The 19,571-nt window shown below is 36.9% G+C and overlaps 2 protein-coding genes across 2 annotated transcripts in view; both read right to left on the bottom strand.

The window, feature by feature from the left end:
* Positions 1-975: 975 nt before the first annotated feature.
* On the bottom strand, positions 976-13,325 carry LOC135683203 (hephaestin-like protein). The gene is made up of 10 exons (XM_065198399.2): positions 13,109-13,325; positions 11,407-11,638; positions 10,666-10,845; positions 9,065-9,274; positions 7,368-7,617; positions 6,609-6,845; positions 5,992-6,211; positions 3,810-4,136; positions 2,491-2,659; positions 976-2,375 (listed from the first exon to the last, which is right to left on the bottom strand). Exons 2-10 carry the CDS (start codon positions 11,414-11,416, stop codon positions 2,095-2,097), a joined length of 1,884 nt encoding a protein of 627 aa, XP_065054471.2. The 5' UTR covers positions 11,417-11,638; positions 13,109-13,325; the 3' UTR covers positions 976-2,094.
* Positions 13,326-13,989: 664 nt separating this feature from the next.
* The window catches only part of LOC148959917 (hephaestin-like), a 12,853-nt gene continuing 7,271 nt past the window's right edge, over positions 13,990-19,571 (bottom strand). The window contains exons 2-6 of the mRNA XM_089109458.1: positions 19,143-19,384; positions 17,673-17,853; positions 15,723-15,969; positions 14,650-14,943; positions 13,990-14,333 (exon numbers count right to left, since the gene is read on the bottom strand). Of these exons, the coding sequence (XP_088965584.1) occupies positions 14,005-14,333; positions 14,650-14,943; positions 15,723-15,969; positions 17,673-17,853; positions 19,143-19,306 (1,215 nt within the window). The 5' untranslated portion in view covers positions 19,307-19,384 and the 3' untranslated portion in view covers positions 13,990-14,004. The remainder of the gene's footprint in view (positions 14,334-14,649; positions 14,944-15,722; positions 15,970-17,672; positions 17,854-19,142; positions 19,385-19,571) is intronic.

Here is a 19,571-nt window from a genome sequence, read left to right as displayed (position 1 = left end):
GTCTCGATTGTGGACATGACATCATATCAGCTGTCTAGTACAGTAACCATTGTGAATATGACGATATTATGATAGGCAGCATTGAATTGAATGGAAAAATATATAAACTCCACCTATTGTTTTCCATAATTTTGCAACACTCATGTGCCAAGATAACTTGTTGGACAATGAGAAAAGGACAAAAAACTGAAATTCATTTAGAATAGAAAAAACATAACGGATAAATAGCTAAAAGACAAATTCATGTGGAAGCATGACCCCGTTTCTACCTTCCAGTTTCTATCTGTCAACCTTGACTTTTCTCTAATTACTCACCATCTGAGGATATTGCAACTGTAAGTATCTTCCTCCCAATATTGAATTTCTTTAGGTTTTGAACATCTTTTTGTCAGACAGCTTGTGTCACAAAAAACTTCCCCTAAATGATAACGAACAGAGAACCAATGGTAACCTTAAATTGCCAAGTTAGTTAAATATTTGCAAAGCTGGGTGAACCGAAAAGTTTGAAGTTTGCAAACGGATGGCTGTTATTTTGGCTCTGTTCACAAAGTCATGAACTAAAACAAGTCAAAATTACTGTGATTTGATGGGGAACCAATTTGGGTGATTTCTCATCATTTTGTTACCTCTGTTATTCCCATACAGTAGCGTTTTGGTTTTAAGAAGCTGCACATAGTTGTATTTTGTATCTTTTGGCTTGACCAGGTCCAATTTAAGGAACTTCCTTAGGCCAATTTACTGCCCCCCCCCCCCCCCCCTGCAATACACCAACTCAGAAAGCAGGCATGATGCAAACGTGAATGCTTTGGAAGTTGCACCCTAATTTGTCGTGCCCACAGCCTGGGGAAAAATTAACCCCACACGAATGTAGAGGCTGAAGCTGAGAAATATTCTTGTTATATTCTTAAATATTTCTGAGCCTCTTATAAACAATGTTCTTAAAAGAAAGAGTGTTAAAAGAAAGAGTTGATAGCATCTTGGTACCCATGCATTGACAATGTCACGTGGTACAGTTGGAATTCTAGCTCTACTACTACTTCTAACAGTATTCAAAATTTGAGTAACCAAAGAAATCACGGTGAAGTGATTAATCTTATACGGAGTAGCTGCATAATCAGCCTGCTATATCCGATTAAGAATAAAAGCAACAGTAACAATTTCAGATTATAGTTCTTGGCCTAATTCTTTTTTAATCACTTTAACAATGGATGGGAGCTTGCTGTCTTGAGAAATCTCAAAGCCAAACGTACCGCATAGAAAGGTAAAGAGTTTCGACAAAACAGGTCGATCGAAAAGTATTCTCCTCACGTTGGTATCGGCAGCAGAGTTCAAATCATGCATTTTAGTTTCATTCATATAATTTGTCTATAATCAAGAAAATACATAGAGGCTAGCCCAATGCAGACACGCTGCAGGTCCAGCGGCTCGAAAAGGTTTTTCATCTTACCATTGTCATTTGAGCAGTCATACCCGTTCTTATGGTTTCTGTGATCTAACAGCGTCTTTCATTCCTGTCTTTCTAGAGCGGCTGACTTCCCAGGGAATTGGGTCGGTGACGTAGCCATGATACTAGGGTGGTTGCAGATGCACCCCACTGGTCGCTTAGAATCACTTGGCAAAAATACACTATTTTACTCACTCTCTCTTCCCATTGGTTGTTTTTTCATAGTAAATCCCAAGTCTAGATGACTTTTTTTTGCCGGAAAAAATTGAATATTGCCCCCCCCCCCTTTTAATAAGAACAAAGTTTTGTCTCCTCAGCTGAACCTCTTAGAAATGGTAACGGTTAAACTCATTGCAATTAGTTATAAGAATTTACTAATGTCGAAAAGCATTGCGAATGATTTCTGTTAAAAACGCTTCTCTATTTCTCACCCTAAAAATATTCTAGATACCCAAGAACGCTACAGGGAACAATACCCAAACCTGCACAATAGCAGTAACTCATGATTATATAAAAAACGAATCATTATCTTAACGTTATCTTAAAGACTTTAAGTAAATGCAAACTTACTTTTAAATTGGTCTGACTTTTGTTAGACAGATTTGCTTTCTTAACTATTAACTCTAACTAGCAATACAAAATCGGTCTGATCAGTCAAGAAGGAGTTTCTTGCAATGAGGGTTGCAACTTTTCGAGCATACTCGTTCCATAAATCTCTTGAATGAACTGAGTTTGGTTTTGCAGTAACCAATGGCAGCCCATCGAGAGCATGTCTCCAGCCTGTCGATGCACTGCACAGGCTCAGGCTTTTCACGCACTGTACGTTCATTGCACTGCATGCATGATCTCCGACAGTTTCGTTTCACCCATTTATGAACGCAAGTGCTCTTTAGATCTTTGCAAAAGCTAAACTTGTCACGGCACAAAGACACTGAAAAGGAATTCAGAGATTTGAATTCATCATGATCCCTGTTCCTATTATGATGCTGATTATGATGATTATGATGACTAAGTTATGACGATGATTACTATAGATCAAATATTACCTGATTTTCTCTCATAAACGGTATATCTTGTCTCCATTCCTCCTTCCAAGTGGTCGTGAACATGACAATGTAGTAGCCAGGTACCCTTGTGCTTTGGGACCATTTCGAGTGTTTCGAAGACACCGGGAAATACATTGTAAGTGTTGTCGCGATGTTCTGTGTTTGTTCGCTGTTGAATCGAAATATAGCTGATCAATTCTAAACACCTCACCCTACCTTTTGAGAATATCTGCAGCTTCCAGGACAGACCACTAAGCTTGTAGAGCTTTCAACATATATATTTCTTGTTCAACAGAAAGTGTATATTTTGCGGGAAGTGCCGCAACAGACCATACTGACTGGTATCGCAAGAACCTTTAAAGCTCCTAAGCCAAAAACTTTTGCCAATTGAAAGAAGAAGTCTTGGTTAGGATTACGTTTGCGTCTATTTGGTAGTGAATTATGATTCTCGTTTGATTGATAAACAACATGTAATCAAATTAGGCCTAAAATGTTTTTACGGCCTAATTTGATACGTTGAATACGGCCTAAAACGTTTTTGTAGTTATAAGCATGTTTAATTTTAATCCAATTCTTATCTCTTTTTTGATACTTCAAGCTTGAGTTTTTCCATGACTTTGATAAATGGATAAAGCATATTATCCATGAAGAGGGCAATGTTCACGCTAATTCTTATTTCCACATGTACTTGAACCAAGCTTATATAAAAGACAGCTTGGCAGGTCATGCGACGAATTCAAACTTACTGACACCTAAGCCTGATTGGTCAGGTTCTCAAACAATCAAATGTAGACATCAAAACCCATGACAGTGGCGGGAGGAGCAACTAAGGACAAGACCCGCCAAATTACCATGGGTACCAGAGCTACAGAAAACCAAGCGGAGAAGCGGAGGAGCGTCTAGCTGAGAAGAAGGCGTTCCTCCGCTTCTCCACTCCTATCTTCTATTTCCAAGACCCGCCAACAATGCCCGGTTCGAATCGCCCTTGTTTATTCTACACTATTAGAAGTCGTATTCAAAAGAAAACCACGTTCGTAGTTCCTTGATGAAAACCTTTTTTACTTCTCTAAACAAAACCAGGTTGAGGAGCTTTAAAACCAGATTCCACGCGAAGCAAACATTTGTCGAACTGTTGAAGAAAGTGATGAATAATTGATCTGAATTTGAGAGAAAAAATATCCACTTCTAGTGTTCCATAAAAGAGAACGTTTGATTCGTATTAGTAAAAGAGATATTAAGTGTTTTTATTAACTTCATATGTATAAAAAGTGTGTTTCTCACATGTCTTACATGTATGTGTTTTTATCAATGTTACTTACATGTATAAAATCATTTGCATGAAAGTGCACTGTGTGGATATCAACCTCGTTTCCAAAGCCAATGAGGTACCAAGCAACGCGATCACCAACTTGCATCGACAAATAATTGCCATTGTTTGGCCCATTTCCAAACAAATGTCCATTTATAACATGCATTTTATTGCTTTCTTTGAAATCTTCATCGCCTGTATCGATCGACTGTGGATCTCCTGCGAACTTAAGGATGTTGTCTTTCAAGTACCAGCTCTCGTTTTCATCAAAGACAGAAAATATCAACGCAAACTCTTTGTCAACATCAGTCCTTTGGCCATCTCTGCCCAGTATTCCCTGCAACAATGATTGAAAGTCTGCTCATCTACAGTCTGTTCTATTATAAGACATAGCTAACTAGACACTTCCAATAAAACACAATAAAAACACGTGATTTTCACTGCTTTGTGATTGAAGCTAAGCAATTTTAAGCTTTAAAATAACAATTAATATGTTCATTAAAAACAAGGAAATGATGGACGCAAGTCAAAACAGAGTTTTATCATTGTATCAAATGTACAAAGTTATTAGCAGAAGACAACCTACAGATACATCTCCTTTTAGAGAAATACTGCAAATTATTAAAAATATTAGGAATGTGGATAGAAGAATCCTAAAAATTTTTTCCAGCCTCGATATTCTTAATAAATTTTTTGCTTTGAGGCTGAATATATTCTTAAAGCTTCTGACTTTCTAGAATCTGATGTGGTTTCAAGAGAGCATCGTCCATACGTGGGAACATTTGTTTTCTAAAGCTTGAATTTATCCATCAAAAGTGTTAAATACTATTGGAGAAAGCATGTCAAAGCTGTATGGTCTGTGGGAAAAGTCTGATACTTTTCAGTCGAACATTATCAGGTTATTTAAAAGATTAATCATTCAATATAAACATAATCGCAAAGATGCTGCGATGTTTCAGATGTTAATCCTCTTTCGTGAATTAAATTTTATTCCTAAGACTTTTAAAAACAAAACTTTGCATGAGTTTTGGGAATTGCTGAAAAGCCAAAAAGAGTTCAAGGCTCATGTTTATCCTTTTCTAAAGCAGAACAGTTGACTTCTTTTTGGAAAGCTTTCCGAATTAAAAACATATGTTGATAAAAAATTGTTACTGAGTGTTAAAGCTTTTCTACATGCAGTAATCGTGAACTTTAATGTAAAAAAATAAAAATTACCAATCTAATACAATGTCGAAATCTATGTAGCAAATGAAATGAAAAATGCGGGGAATCTTGGGTCAATGATCTACACTGCAAAAAGGTAGGCCGCTCAAACAAAGAAGTTTCAGCGCCTTTAAAAGAATTGCAGACACATCCTTCCAGATTATCTCGATAAACGGGTTCGGTTGGCTTATATCTGTTAAGGTGGAACTGATCACATGAACTGTGTTTCTGTGATGACGAGCAATCAACTGATCACATGAAAGGTCTCGTGAAACTTCAATACTATCAGCGATGCAGTTATTTTTGTGTGAGCTCTTTCCCACTTATTGCTACATTATTAGATGACAAGACATTACTTCAGTGGAGTGCACTTTACCAAACAAGAACCTAGATACCAAGATACAAGAATCAGAGTTTAAAACGTCAGAACATAGATCGAAAACTCTACGCTAAGAAATATATATACCCAGTTGTGGATCGAAATAGGCCAATCAGAAACACGAGCACATGACACGAGCACATGACTGTAGAGTTTTCGATCCATGTTCTGACGTTTCAAACTCTGAAGAATGTCAGACGAAAAGCTTTAGTTTACTAAATGTTTGCTTTTTTCAAAGCCATTTACATGTTTCATTATCTAATCATCTGGATATGAAATTAGTAATATCTATTGTTTTGTGTTTATTGAACTTTGGAATGAACGGCAAAAACTCAATGTAACACTTCTCGTAACCTTTTCAGTAGGACTCTTACAAAACCCAGCAAACATTGTTTTGTACCAAACAATTATACAAAAAACTCAATTCTGAAGCTTCTTAGCAGCTACAAAACTCTTATTATTGGCCTTAGAACTATAAGAAACTTTGTAGTCAGTATTTTCAGGAAAAAAACTTGAGAAGAAAAGTTGAGCAGAGAAAGTAAATTCGAACCTCTTATGAATTTCCACTTCAATGTGGATTTTGCTCAAATAAAAAAATCTGCTACCTCACCTTTTTGCAAGTAATGAGTGGCCCAACTAGGCCCGTATTGGTATCCTTGATTATATCAACACCCGAAAAATATGACCACGTGATACAAGGGCCATCGTTGGGGCCTGGAGCTGAGGATTTTGAAACAAACCAACGGTATGTGTGTTGTGATCCAGGTTTTACTGCACGGGATTTCTGTGTGCGAGATTGGTCCATGTAGACGGAACCTTCGTTGTTTTTACTTAGGAGAGACAAAAATATCAGATGAAAGAAATATGAAGAAATTTCAAACAAAACCAAAGGCCTTGCTTCATCGGAAATGCAGTAACTGTTGTGTAACCGAGAAATAATCTGAACGACACTGAATGAGGATAGAGCCTTTGCTAACAACGAGCAACCAACATTTGAATTAATGCAAGCAAATAGGTCTTCTTATCAAGGTTTTGACACACCTTTTTTATGTAACCTGTCATTAGATACTTATGAATGAGTAAGAGGGAAGATACGCAGAATCTGTTGTCCGCCGGATTCTGTGAATCTTTGAATGAGTAATGTAATAGAATTTCAAAATACATTAACTTTAGTGAATAATAATATTTCGCCCCGGTATACAGGGCAATCAGTCATTAGACACTTACTCGTAAAAGACACCGTGAGCTTGTATTGAGTAGTCTCTACTAGCCATGTTCTTGAAAACAACAATAATTTCGTCCCCTTCTTCTGCCCTTATGATTGGGCCTAAAGTGCCTAAATGCACATCCTTTCCCGTTCTTTCTTTAAGTCGAGTGAAGTTAGCGTCAGTGAATTCACGGTAGACTGCTTTCTTGTAAACTCTGCCAATTCTGTTTGGACCTTTCTTTGTAAAGACTGCGGCACTAGATTTAACAAAGAAACATTTAGAAAGATTGAAGAGGCCAAACGATTTCTAGAAAAACCAAGAGAGTCGGAGGCGATTGAATGGTAAAAAGTGGTGTGAGAATTAAAAATCTTAACACAATAACTTGATGGCTGTAGTATCGAAAGCTTGGGCTCTGGAATTTTCCTCCAAAAGATGCAACAAGAAACTAGTAGAGTGTGGAAAAATTTAGCGAAAAATTGTCACCTTGAGTTTTAGCTGAAAGAGAGGAATAGAAAAGTCATAAGCAATCATATACACAACAATGACGATAAGCTGAGAAAATGAAAATGCATTTGTTTATTTATTTCTCCGAGGAGGAGAATCGATTTCTGGAAACCAACCGCCTAGAAGTCTGTGTAAATCTCACAGTTATTTAGCATTGATTCGCTTTTATGCGGAGCGCATTGTGACAAAGATCAATTTTATTTCAAAAAGTAGCTATCAACTCGTCTTTGGTGGAATCTACATAATTTGCATTATACGCAAAGGACATTCTTACTTTTCATCATCATCCAGTCTCCCTCCTTTGATAAGATTCTGCCCATTCTCTGCATAGTCCCACTCGATTTCCATAGCACCTATGTAATATTTCCGTATGGCAGCTGCTTTGGGCAGTGAATTTTCAAACTTCCCACAGGGAAGAACATCATAGAACGCTTTCATGCCAGCCATGTAGTGGTCATTTACTTTGCAAACCAGTGCCCATTTTCCAATGTTGTCAGTCATCATAGAAAAGCTAGCTGACGCACCTTGAAAATTCGTAGAAATCATCACCAAAAAAGCAGGATAGAAGTGAACAAGGCTGGGAGTTAAAGAGGATTCACAGTGTCGTCGAAGAATTTTCTTTCAACGTCATTGAAAATCTTAATGCACATTCACACTAGAAAACGCGAATCATCAGCATAAAAGGAAGCTTCAAGCCGTCATCGTGCTAATCATTCCAGCAAGGCAATCGAGGATCTTTACACTGAACCTTATACACGCAAGATACTCGCCTACGATGACAAGACTTTCTAAATCTTGCAATTAGCTCTTATGCCTTCTGACTTCTTGATTCAAATTAAATCCGTGCGCGAGAGGCCCAAACATTCAAGCTTGTGAAACCCTGTCTTACATGACGTATCAACGTAATTGACGTGAACTTTTCATATCTACCACAGCCTAGAGACATTATGCAGGGCCCAATTCCCAATTGCAATGGTAAGAAGTTTCGTCCGGGGTTAACAAAACTTACTAGGGGGCAATTCCACGAAAAGAAAAGAATTTCAGAAATTTTTCTATCAAAAAGAATATCCAGCAAAATCTTCACGAGATTTGCCTAGAATGGTTAGCTCTTCGGACAATACTATACCTATTCTCGCTTTCAGATATTTTTTGTAAGAAATGCGGTCAATAGCGTAACACAGTTTAGAGGACCTTAGTTCGATAACTAAGGGCCCCCGATCAAATGGTGCCCTAAGATATCTATGATTCTTGGACTTCGCTCAGATTGACCTTGTTTTCAAAAGTTCTAAAAGTTGGTACCTTGACATGGTGTTTGACATGCTCTAAACTCTCTTTTTTCATTAGCTATTTATAGTTGGTACAATCTCTAGCTATACTCAAGCTAATCAAAACCAACTAATTTAAATGACCAACTTATTTACGGCCGCTAAATATAATGTAAATCAAATATAACCGATTTTGCATACGTATTCTTGGATACGTAACCATGCAGGCCGTAATTAAGCTCCTGTCTTGTCTCAGTTTTCCCATGAGCCCCAGCTTCCTTCATTGCGCCACTGGCTACGGTATTTCATATTAGCTTTCTTGAATCATGAAGCATTTGCATGGTAATTAATGAATATAATACCTGAAATATCAGATTTATTATCTAGGTGCACAATAAAAATCGGCCATTCCCACTCAAAGTGGCTGAATGGCTGACCGTCCCAAATGGGCTTGCATCTAGAGGTGAAGCAGGAGACACAAAGGTGAATACTTCAATTCAAGGTTTTTAGACTTGCCTAATTCTTGTATCGCTAGATCTAAAGCAGCAGGTCCTTATAACAAACTTTGGCATCGGGGTAAACGGAAAGAGATAGTATGTATCAAATGCATCGAAAATTAAGGTGTAATACCTTGGCTTGGCTATCTAATAAATTCAATTAACAGAAAGTAATAAAACAAATGTAAGATTGATAAAATGTTACATACCAGGAAAAAGTGTCAACGAGTCCTTGTGATTTCCTTCAATTTCAAACTCATTTCCATGAAAATAAACAGCATGGATATCTGTCTCAGTCCCAACAACAAACACATGCCATAAAATCTTGCTGTTTTTGCAAAATTTCAGCCCCTGTAGATTCCCATACATTTTTCCATTAATCTGATGCATCTTATTGCTTTCCATAAAATCTTCATCCTCTGGAATAAATTATATTTGATGCAGTTAATATTCCTCACAATTCTTAAGATTCACCATAAGCTAGGGGGAAGTCTATACCTTATGAATTTATGTATAGGCATCCCATAACCTGAAAGAGCATCATGAAATACCTCTAAATCTGCAAAGTCAGTAAAAGGTATTACAAAATGGCTGAGGTATGGCCACATGAACACAGATTCTGTCCCCCATCAAACCTCTCTTCTTGAGTCTCTGTCCATGACTTTATGAACAGAACCAAAATATTAGATATCCGTTAGCAAGCTGGAAATCGTTCATTGGCCATATATCATCTGAATTTTGACACATTGAACTGATTTTGCATATTCAGAAGTATTTTATGGTGGCATTTAGGATTTTGTGGTCAAAATTTAACATAGAATTTTGTAATTCAATATAAAATGGTTCGATATAAAATCCGAATTCAATAAAAATCTAACAATTGATTTCTATGACAAACTGACAAACTTTGTACGTCCCGTCTCTCTCCTTTGTATCCCAAACTGTTTCTGCTTAAGTTGTCACCGAAAGATTAATAGGACGTTATATTTGGTCTGCAAGTCTAGAGGAATGATTGCTGTTCAAACTTTAAGTAATGGTTAATAGCTGTTCAAACTTTATCAAAAATCATTGTCAATCAAAAACAGAGAGTAGTGATAAAAGAAAAGTCTACATTGCAGTCTTATTGTTTTATGGTCTTTCTGTTTCATACCGAATTTTGTATCGTTGTTAGCATTAACAATCCAAGTTCTGCTGTACATAATAGAAATTATAAAATTTCTTTGGTTCACTTCTTACTCCTGAAATGCTACATCAATTTAGTCTTAGCTATACCGTTAATTCTTCCTCAATTTGTTGTCACGATATTAGCCTATCTCGGCCTGGAAATCTTTTACACTTATTTTTATAAGAACCATTAAATCAAATTAAATTAAACTGAAGTTCTGGCTGGCTGTTCTTAATCTTATAGAAAGTCTGAGGTTGGATTGTTCTTTTTTTATATTTTTTAAGGTGCAAGCAGTACAATTGTTGGCTATTGCGCTCTAAGGTGGTTTTTAGGCCTCGTTTGCCACCAAAGTGAGTGAGATAGCGACAAGTTTAAAACTTCAAAGAAAAGAACCCTTAGATTGCAAAAGACTACCCGTTTTTTATAAGAGATATTGTTAAAAACTACATTTTACAGTAGCTCAGCCTCAGCTTGTTATTAATTTGCTCTTAACTTTTGACCAATTTTGAGGTTTGTGTTTTTTATAAATTTGTTTCTAAGGAAAAGTGTGTATATGAAAAATTAATCAATCGATTAAGAAAGTTGAAAATAAGCAAAATACATAATAATAAAATGAGCTTTTGTAGAATGTTATTGGATGAGTACCTTTGCTGACCCCACCACAAGAATCCGAGGTGCAATACTTCTTCATGTTGTCATCTAAGTACCATGATTTGTTTTCGTCCATCACCGCCATTAGAAGAAATTTCTCAGCATCGTAGCCTTTTGGCATACCATCTGGTTCTATTGATCCTTTCTTGCAAATCACCAACGGTCCCATCAAACCTATACGAGAAATGAACTCTGGTGTTTGACTTCAGGAACGGTAGAATAATAACCGAATAATAATATCAAACTAATAAGCGAAAATTTTGGCAAAAAATTATCCAAAATCTGAAAACTAGCCTGCTATTGAATGGTAATTGTCAAGAAGACAGAACTAACCAAAATTTGCTACTCTGAAAGCAAAATTTTTAAAATTTAATGCAAATATGAGAGATAATATGAAAAATTGTAGAAAAATTAGCAAGAACGATGTTATATAGTTAAAAAATGTAAAAAATGATACACTGTAAAAAATCGTTAATATTGTTGAAAAATGTTTTATAACTCTAATATTGTGTAATAAGAAATAAAATAACTAATGTTATCTGATAACGTATTCTTTCACTAATATTATAAAAGATTGTGTAATATCACCAACATTGCATAATAATAAATTATATCACTAATATTGTATGATTTTGTATAATGTCTATAAAGTTTGTATATTTATGTATAGCATCTATTTCTGTTGATAATGTTGAATATCTATAAAATTTGATACTGATGTGTAATATCAAATACCTGAATACATGTCTTTGACAGGATCAACATTCGATGTATAGAGTCTTGCAACACAGGGAGGATCCTTAGCAGTGGGCCCAACACTCTCGTCCACAAACCATTGGTATGTGTACTGAGCGCCAGGATAAACAACATCGTCCTTTTTTGTCGTTGTTTTGTCCTTGTAGCCATAGCCTTCGTTCGCCTTATCGTACCATACTCCACGTGGGTGGATCGAGTAAGCACGACTCGCCTATTAGGGAGAGACAGAAACAATGAGAAGTCAAAGATAACAGAAATTTCATCTGTTTATATATGGAAAGGCTAATTCAATACGCTCCTTCATAAACATGAAATTTAATTTCCGGATCATTGATATTATTTTTTAATATTTTGTATTAAATGTATCCAGTGATAATGTTTCATTTTACGTTTGATGTTTTAACTTTCAATATCATGAACTCAACATAAGAAGATTTTCAACTAACTGTTAAAAAAAGGTTAAAATTTTTAATTTTGCGCAAAGAATATTTCCAATGCTTTGAAGGTATATATATAAACAGGAATAAAGCTTTGTAGAGCACAAATGAAACACCGCTATGGCATTGGCTTTTGAATGGTTTCGAAAGTTGTGGACACGAAAGTTGTGGACACGGACTCAGATCAAATTATTACTGATGATAAATATCGCTGCAATTCCCTCCTAAAATACTTTACAAGATTATGGTTGCGATACCTTAAGCGCTACTCAGGAGCCTTGTAAACGGGGATAAGGAAATGGGCCTCGAAGATTCGTTTATGCAAAGACCGAGATACAACTTTTTGTTTGGAAGGGGAGGGGAGGGCAGCCCTGATATACAGTATAACAACAGCCATATTTGATAAAATAAAAGTATTTTTTCTTATGCTGCTTAGGTTTTTTGGAGAGGCCAAGTCTCCCCTGACCTTAAAGCATTCAGTAAAATCTGCAGCCAAACTTTTCATCTATTTGAAAGAAGAGGTGCTAGAATTGGTTCTGCTTGAAATAATAAACATCATGAATCTTCGTGCCTCCTAGGTGTGATAAACTTATCTGAAAGATAGGTGTAAGGGGAGAGGGGGCTGGGGGGGGGGGGGTGCGACATAATCGAAAATTATCAATGCGTTTGTCGGTAAATCTTCTGTTGGTCAACAAAATCGCTAGTTGGCCAGTTGAATTTCCAAAAAGGCAGGAAGGTAGAATAGAAAATTCACGTTTTTCTTGCCACATGTCTTTCCAGAGTAAACTTTGCTCTTCTAGATCCTCCATTCTCCCTTCAGCCATTGGGCTAGCAGGGGCTATTGTCCCCCCCTACCTTTACGAAATAATAGGCTAGAAAAGTTTTTGGAAGTTTTACCCTGACGCAACTTTGGATAGTTTACTCCCTATGTAGTTGCAGTTTTTCTTGACTGGAAACCCTTTTTTCATTTTCTAAGTGTTTTATCTTGTTCAATGATATGGTGTATTTCCTAATTTTGTTAGCTTAGTGTTTTATTGCTAATTTTGTCTATTTTTACAGTTATTGATATCTTTTTTGAACCAGACTGTTTATAGAAGTTGAGTAGAAATAAGCGAGTGTTTTTTAGGAGGGTCGTAAATGGGCACACCCATTTCAGCCCATCGACTCCCAGATTGGTGCGTGGTCCCTGCCTTACATAAGACTTTATTAAATTAATAAATGCTTATCGCTCCGTTAAGACGTACCTTATTTCTGAACACAACACTGATTATGTCGCCGACTTCTGCCTTGATAACTGGGCCTAGCAAACCTAAATGTATCTTGCCTGGGCTTCTTAGCTTTTTTCTCGTAAACGTGGAATCTTCATACTGGACATAACGTGCTTTCAGGTAGGTACCACCGATTCTATTTGTTCCTCTCTCAAAGAAAGTAGCAGCGCTGTGGGGATACAAATATCAAATTTTGTTGAAAGCAAGTTATAAAATCAAGGACTTTGTGGAACAAATAAACAAATACAAATTGTGGCACTATTGCATACGAAAGATAAATTAAAAATCTGACCAGACTAAAAAAGGTTTTTGATAGCATTCTGTACATTTTGTACGCAGACAATAAAAATAAAGTATTTCAAGCATAATTTTTTATCTTTAGTCACTTTAGCCAAGGGTTAAGATATAAGGTTAAGTTTACTGTAAGAAGAATTTTGTGCACCCTTTGCCCCCTTGCTCATTGGGTGTGCAATGAGCTAAGTTGGAACGCGAAAACATCCCTATGGGGTCACAATTTTTTTAGTACCATTATTTGATGGGATCCTAATATTCTGTCCTTTAGTATACTAAGAGCCATGTCCTGTTTAAATTGCACAAAACCTACCCAAGTTACATCCAGAGATGTTTCTATAGGAAAGTAAGGTAAGCCTTGGTTGCTTTTGAAGTGCTCGTAAGTGACTACCAAGTGTTGTGTGCACACTACACTTGATTAAATTTATCCGGGCTCAGCCTACCTCAAGTTTACGCTGTATGCTAAACCGGGTACACCCAAGATCGGTTCCTTTAAACTACCAAAATGTATCTCTGTTCGTTCACCCAGAGTTACCTCTGAGTTAATCGGAAATTTTAAACAGTGCTTATAATAACAATTCTTAAACTTGCCTCCCTGAGTTAAGCGATCCTCCGTCAAACATATTGTTATTGGTTTCTGCATAAGACCAAGGCTGCTCCTCCACAGCGATGTAATATTCCTTGACCTTTCCTGTAACTGATGGTTTGTTGATTTTGCCATTGTATCCGCAACGCTTTACGTTGTAAAATGCGAACATCCCGCCGTCTAGATGATCAGCAACGTTACACGAGAATAACCAACGGCCAGGCTGGTTCGGTACCATGATACCGGAGGCAGTTCGAGCAGGGAAGAGGGACACAAAGTCGGTGTGGTGATGGTCAATTTCAAGCATGTTGCCATTGAATACAGCTGTTAAGAGAAGAAAATCGAGAATAGAAATTCTGAGGCTACAATCACATTTGTAGAAAACCAATTATCTTTTATTGTTGCTAGTAACTAGCACAGTAAAATCTGAAGAAAGCAACTCAGTCAAACATCAAAGTTATTCTTTTAGTCACAAGCTATAGCTATAATTTTGACTTGGTAAGAATCATATAAAAAAATGATTATAAATAAAATAGGCATGATCAAGTTTTGAGATTTACCTACAATGGCCGAAATTGTTGATACTATTTAGGGCATAACTCTGGACCAAAGGTTATACAAGCAAGTTAAGGCTACGTACCTGTATGCATGTCAACTTCATTTCCTAAAACCCCAAGATACCAAACAACTTTTTTATTATAACAGACATTCAATTCTTCCAGATTTCCAAAAAATCTGCCATTTACAGCATGCATTAGATTACTTTCCATGAAATCTTCATCTTCTTTGTCTATCGTTTTTGGGTCGATGTTATTGAGAATCAGGTTTTCATCTATGTACCAACTCTTGTTCTCATCAAATACATTTTGCATTAGAAACATCTCCCTCTCTGGGGGTTTGTCGTAACTTCCTTTCTTGCAAACCAGCAGAAGGCCTAATGATATAAAAAAATTGACCTTAGACGATTTTATGTTAACTTTGATTGTAGTCGATATCAAAAAACAAAAACCGCAGAGGTAGGAAGCATTTCAAAAGTGGGGGGGGGGGGGGCACATGTAGTCAAAATAGAGGCGACTCTGTAAGCTGCAAGTAGGTACTTTGCCACTGTTTCTGAAAAACAGGGAGAGGCATGTACCCCCTGTGCCTCCCGATTCCTGTGTCTATGACAAAAACTTTATAAAAATCATTAACAGGAAATTTGGAAAACTATCCCAGAGGGTAACTTAAATAGGCAGAGGACGTTGATGTGCCGTTTTGAATGGGAGAACATACCCTGAAATCAACAAATTTTCCAAAAATCCTATCCCAAAACTTAGTTAAGATAGGAAATGCATAACCTTAAGTTTAATTCAAATTTGCAAAAATCCAGCAACTCAATTAAGTAAATAAAACATTTTACCTTTTTACTGGAATGATACCCCAGAAGTTGAGGTTATGCTAAAAATCAATTCCAAAAATTTATGACCATGTTTTAATATACCAAAGTCGATGCCTCAAAATTTATTTCCTACTTGGAAAAAGGACGCCTCCGCCATGGGGGAGGGAACAGTGGGAGCAGTGGGAGTAGTGGGAGCAGTAGCCCCCTTTGCCCACACGGAATTAATATATTTTTCTTCGTTTTAATATCATTTTGCCCTTTTTCTTGGCGCTTTGCCCCATTGCTCTCTTCGCGTGCAGGCTTCCCTGAATACATGTAAACCATGTAACACCTACCAATAAGTCCAGTGTTTATATCATGTGGCACAGCTACATGTGAATGGTAAACGGATGCAATACAAGGTTGATCTCCTTTAGTCGGTCCATTTTCGGGGTTTATTTTCCAGGTATAAATGTAAGTGGCACCAGGTGGTACTGCTCTATCCATACCATTTATGGTATTGTCCTTGTAAACGGAGCCTTCGGAAGACTTGAGATAACTTAGGCCATGTGGATGCATCGTAAAATTCAGTTGCGCCATATTCTGGGGAAAATAAAAGACTTGTACACATCACGTATTACAAAAATACTGACAAATAACATGACCAATCTTGGTAACAAATTTTAAAACAGCAGAAAATCTTTGTAATTATGCTGATGGCAATACAATATGGACAGTAGGTAAAAATGTTGATGATATAATATATAAATTAGAAACAGAAGTAGCAACTCTAAATAAATGGTTTAAGGATAATTCATTGTTACTAAATGAAGACAAATGTAACTTTACGATATTTGAACATAAACAAACCAGAACTGAAAAAGCAAATATTAAAATAGGGAATGCCACAATCGAAGAGACGAAAAAGGCCAAAGTACTTGGAATAACTTTACACAGCAAACTAAACTTTGAAAAACATATAAAAAACTTATGTAATGAAGCAGGTAAAAAGATAAATGTCAGAATCGCCCCATATATGAATGCTAGATACAATATCCTATAGATGTAATGAATTGTGGAATTCTATACCATTAGACATTCGATCGACAGAAAATTGTAAAGTATTCAAAGCTAAAATTAAACAAATTCATCTTACTTGCTCGTGTAGACTATGCACACCATGTATTTCTAATATTGGATACTTGTAAACATCACAATTTCTCTTAGTTATATTTGTTATTGTTACAAGTTGGTTTTAATTAGCTGTTTATTAGCTATTATTTTGTAAACCAACATTAAATAAAGTGGATAAAAAAAATCTTGTGAAATGGAACAAAGTGACTAAACTAATACTATCATAAGGCGATATCTAAAATAAGTTTGCGCTCCCGTGAGCATGCTGTAAGCATTTCTCAGCAGTCGTTGAAAATTTAACAAATCCCTGTTGCAATGCCTATATTTCATAATAAAAATGACAATAAGACAGAAACTTGAAAGCTTTGCTCCCCAAATCTCCATCACGCCCGCACACAGTTTACCATCTGCACAAACTTATGATTAACGAGGCCCAAGAGTAACAGACTTATGGGCCAAAATTCGATATGAAAATATTTTTATTAAAAAAGGTTAATTTTATTTCCAAACTGTTAATGATACAACTTGACTTAAACAACTGCCAAATAATCATGCTAAAAAGTTTCTGTTAAAACATCTTTTTATGTTTGCGCTTTTGAAATAAAGCAAATAAACGGCTTAGTAGCTGCAGTACAAAGCTGCTGGGGCTTGTTGAACCCCATTTCAAGTAAATTCCCCGGGTTTTCCTATACAGACTACCAGCGTTATGGTTGGGATTTTCAAAGGAAATGTGCAGTTTTGGAAAAATTTCGAACTAGGCCCTGAATTGCATGTAAAACATACATTATAAAGTGATTCACACAAAATTCACCCCTTAAAATTCGGAGGAGGAGAGTTAAGGAGAGGAGCGAAGAAGAGGACTGGAGACGGGGGAAAGCAAAGAACAAGACAGAGCTGAGAGGGATTTCAGAGAACATAGAAGCAATCAGCCTGTAGATCAAAATCAAAAATGTGATCTATTGGTATAATAGAGAACTTTCCTTGCCCTTATTTTCTAATCCATCTTAACCCCGTTGGACATGATACAACTAACAATAGACAGTGCTTCCACTTTCCAATAACAAGATTTAGATATTTTTCTTTAAGGTTCAAATTTCCCTTAATAAACAGGTATTTCGTTTCCTTTACAGGTATTTCCTTTTGATTTTCGTGCAAAAACTTCAAGCACATACCTTGAAAACTATCAACAGCACATCACCAACTTCACCCCTTATAACAGGACCAAGAATCCCTAGATCCTTTCTATGTGGCTTCCGCTCTGTGAATGTCTTGTCCGTGAATTCGCGGTATACCGTTTTCTTGTAAACTTTTCCAATGCGATCTTTGGATTTCATGGTAAAGACAGATGCTTTTCTGAAAAAGAGGAACATTTAAACAATCATTTCCGTAAAACTGCACTAGATTGGGGCAGGGGCGTTGTGGCTCCTAAAAGAGGGTCGGGAGAAGATGATCATAAGGAAGCCTATTCTTTTGTTTGACATCTCCAATCACAAACCACAGGTCCACAAAAAAGGTACCTACCTGGAAACCATACAGCAAAGTTCAAAGATGCCAGAATGTTTTTACAGTCGCTTACCACGTTTTGCAATTTTTAGGCATACTTTGTTGCGTTTCTTAGATTTCAGTTCTCGAGGCGCTGGGACAGCTTGTCCGTCCTTTCCCCCTCTCGGTGGCCCTATTCATATTCAAGGCATCTCTTTCACAGAAGCCTGTTTGTATATGATGACATCCTCTAATTCTAAACTGTGAACTTGAGACTACATGTAAGTGAGACATTTTCTCACCAAGGATTTTGTTTATATTAAACATTTTCTTGGGTATTACAAACTAGCTTGAAAGGGGCCTACCAGGAATTTTCCTGGTGTCCCGCCTAGCTACAACGCCCCTGGGTTGGGGAACTGCGGCCAAGGGTAAAAAGTTGCCCGGCGTGTCCACTTTCATTGAGTGGTGTACCCGAGCTCACCCAAGAAATATAAAGAAGATCTCTTTCTTCTGACGTTTACAGGTTTGCCTGGTACTCAGGGTATCCAGAATGGTAATTAGTGAAAAAAAAACACATTGTAGAACAAAACAGTCAAAATTTCTATTATAAATTGCAAATGACTTAACATACAAAAATCTCATCTTCTTCTTAAGGGCTCTATTGAATCACATTACGGTGGGACTCTTTCAAAAGAATCTTTGGCCTCGAATGGCTTTTGAAAACAACCAATTTCAGTGATTTTTTCCAGATTCCAAATGGTACCCCCTTTTCCATGTTTTCCTGTTCTAGGTTTGAAGAAAGGAATTGCACCTTTCTCAGGGGTTTTCCGGATGAGCTTTGCTACACCTCTGAATGAGAGTGGATACGCCGGGCAAAGTTGTGTGGTTCAGAGGTTGGGCCATCATTGCCCCAGGCTCCCATTGTTCTTCTCCTAGCATTACATCCTGCAATGTAACCCCCTTAAAGTTGGCACAGCAGATAGAATTGGCGATAACCAACAAATGATTTGCGAAAATGGCCAAATGCTAGTAATGGCAAGGATTAATACGATGATTAAACGTATTCATTATGTATTGAACAAAAACGTTGGATTAATACTTCCAGGCTAGATGACTTGCAGCGATGAAAGTCAAGATATATTATGCAAGGGAAAACTCACGGATCCTGGTTCAAAGGCCGTCCTGTTTTCATGTTGAGGCCTGACGGAGCGTAGTCCCATAGGGAATCAACTGCACCAATGTAATAGACCCTTGTTTTGCATTCGCATGGCCACAATAACAGCACCAAAATGGCCTGAAATAGTAACACAGCTTTCAATGCCATCTCGTCCTCTATGCTTGTCTCCAAACTTGGAACTAGCGCAAGTCTTAAAACATCCACCAAGTCAAGGATATCACCATTCTGTAAATGGATCTGCGGTTAACATGGAATGCATAGAAATTATTGGACAATAATCATCTGATACAGCCATATCGGTTGTTTCCAGGGGCATCCAGGTGATCGAATTCTTGGAGAGGGGGGGGGGGAGATAACATATTTTTTGACCAATTTTTGCAAAGGATTATGGAAACAGTTAGTTGTCAGTTAA

The sequence above is a fragment of the Rhopilema esculentum genome, chromosome 7 (genome assembly GCF_057945365.1).
Source record: "Rhopilema esculentum isolate cy_ngs chromosome 7, ASM5794536v1, whole genome shotgun sequence".
NCBI lineage: Eukaryota > Metazoa > Cnidaria > Scyphozoa > Rhizostomeae > Rhizostomatidae > Rhopilema > Rhopilema esculentum.
This window is presented reverse-complemented; position numbering and strand designations above follow the sequence as displayed.

What these genes read in the sequence shown, in the direction of transcription:
- LOC135683203 (XM_065198399.2), bottom strand. An exon ending in AGACTGGATGATGATGAAAA is followed by an intron (nt 6,846 to 7,367) that starts GTAAGAATGTCC and finishes TGTTAAATCTAG; the next exon opens with TGCCGCAGTCTTTACAAAGA. An exon ending in ATGCAAATGATTTTATACAT is followed by an intron (nt 2,660 to 3,809) that starts GTAAGTAACATT and finishes TCGATTCAACAG; the next exon opens with CGAACAAACACAGAACATCG.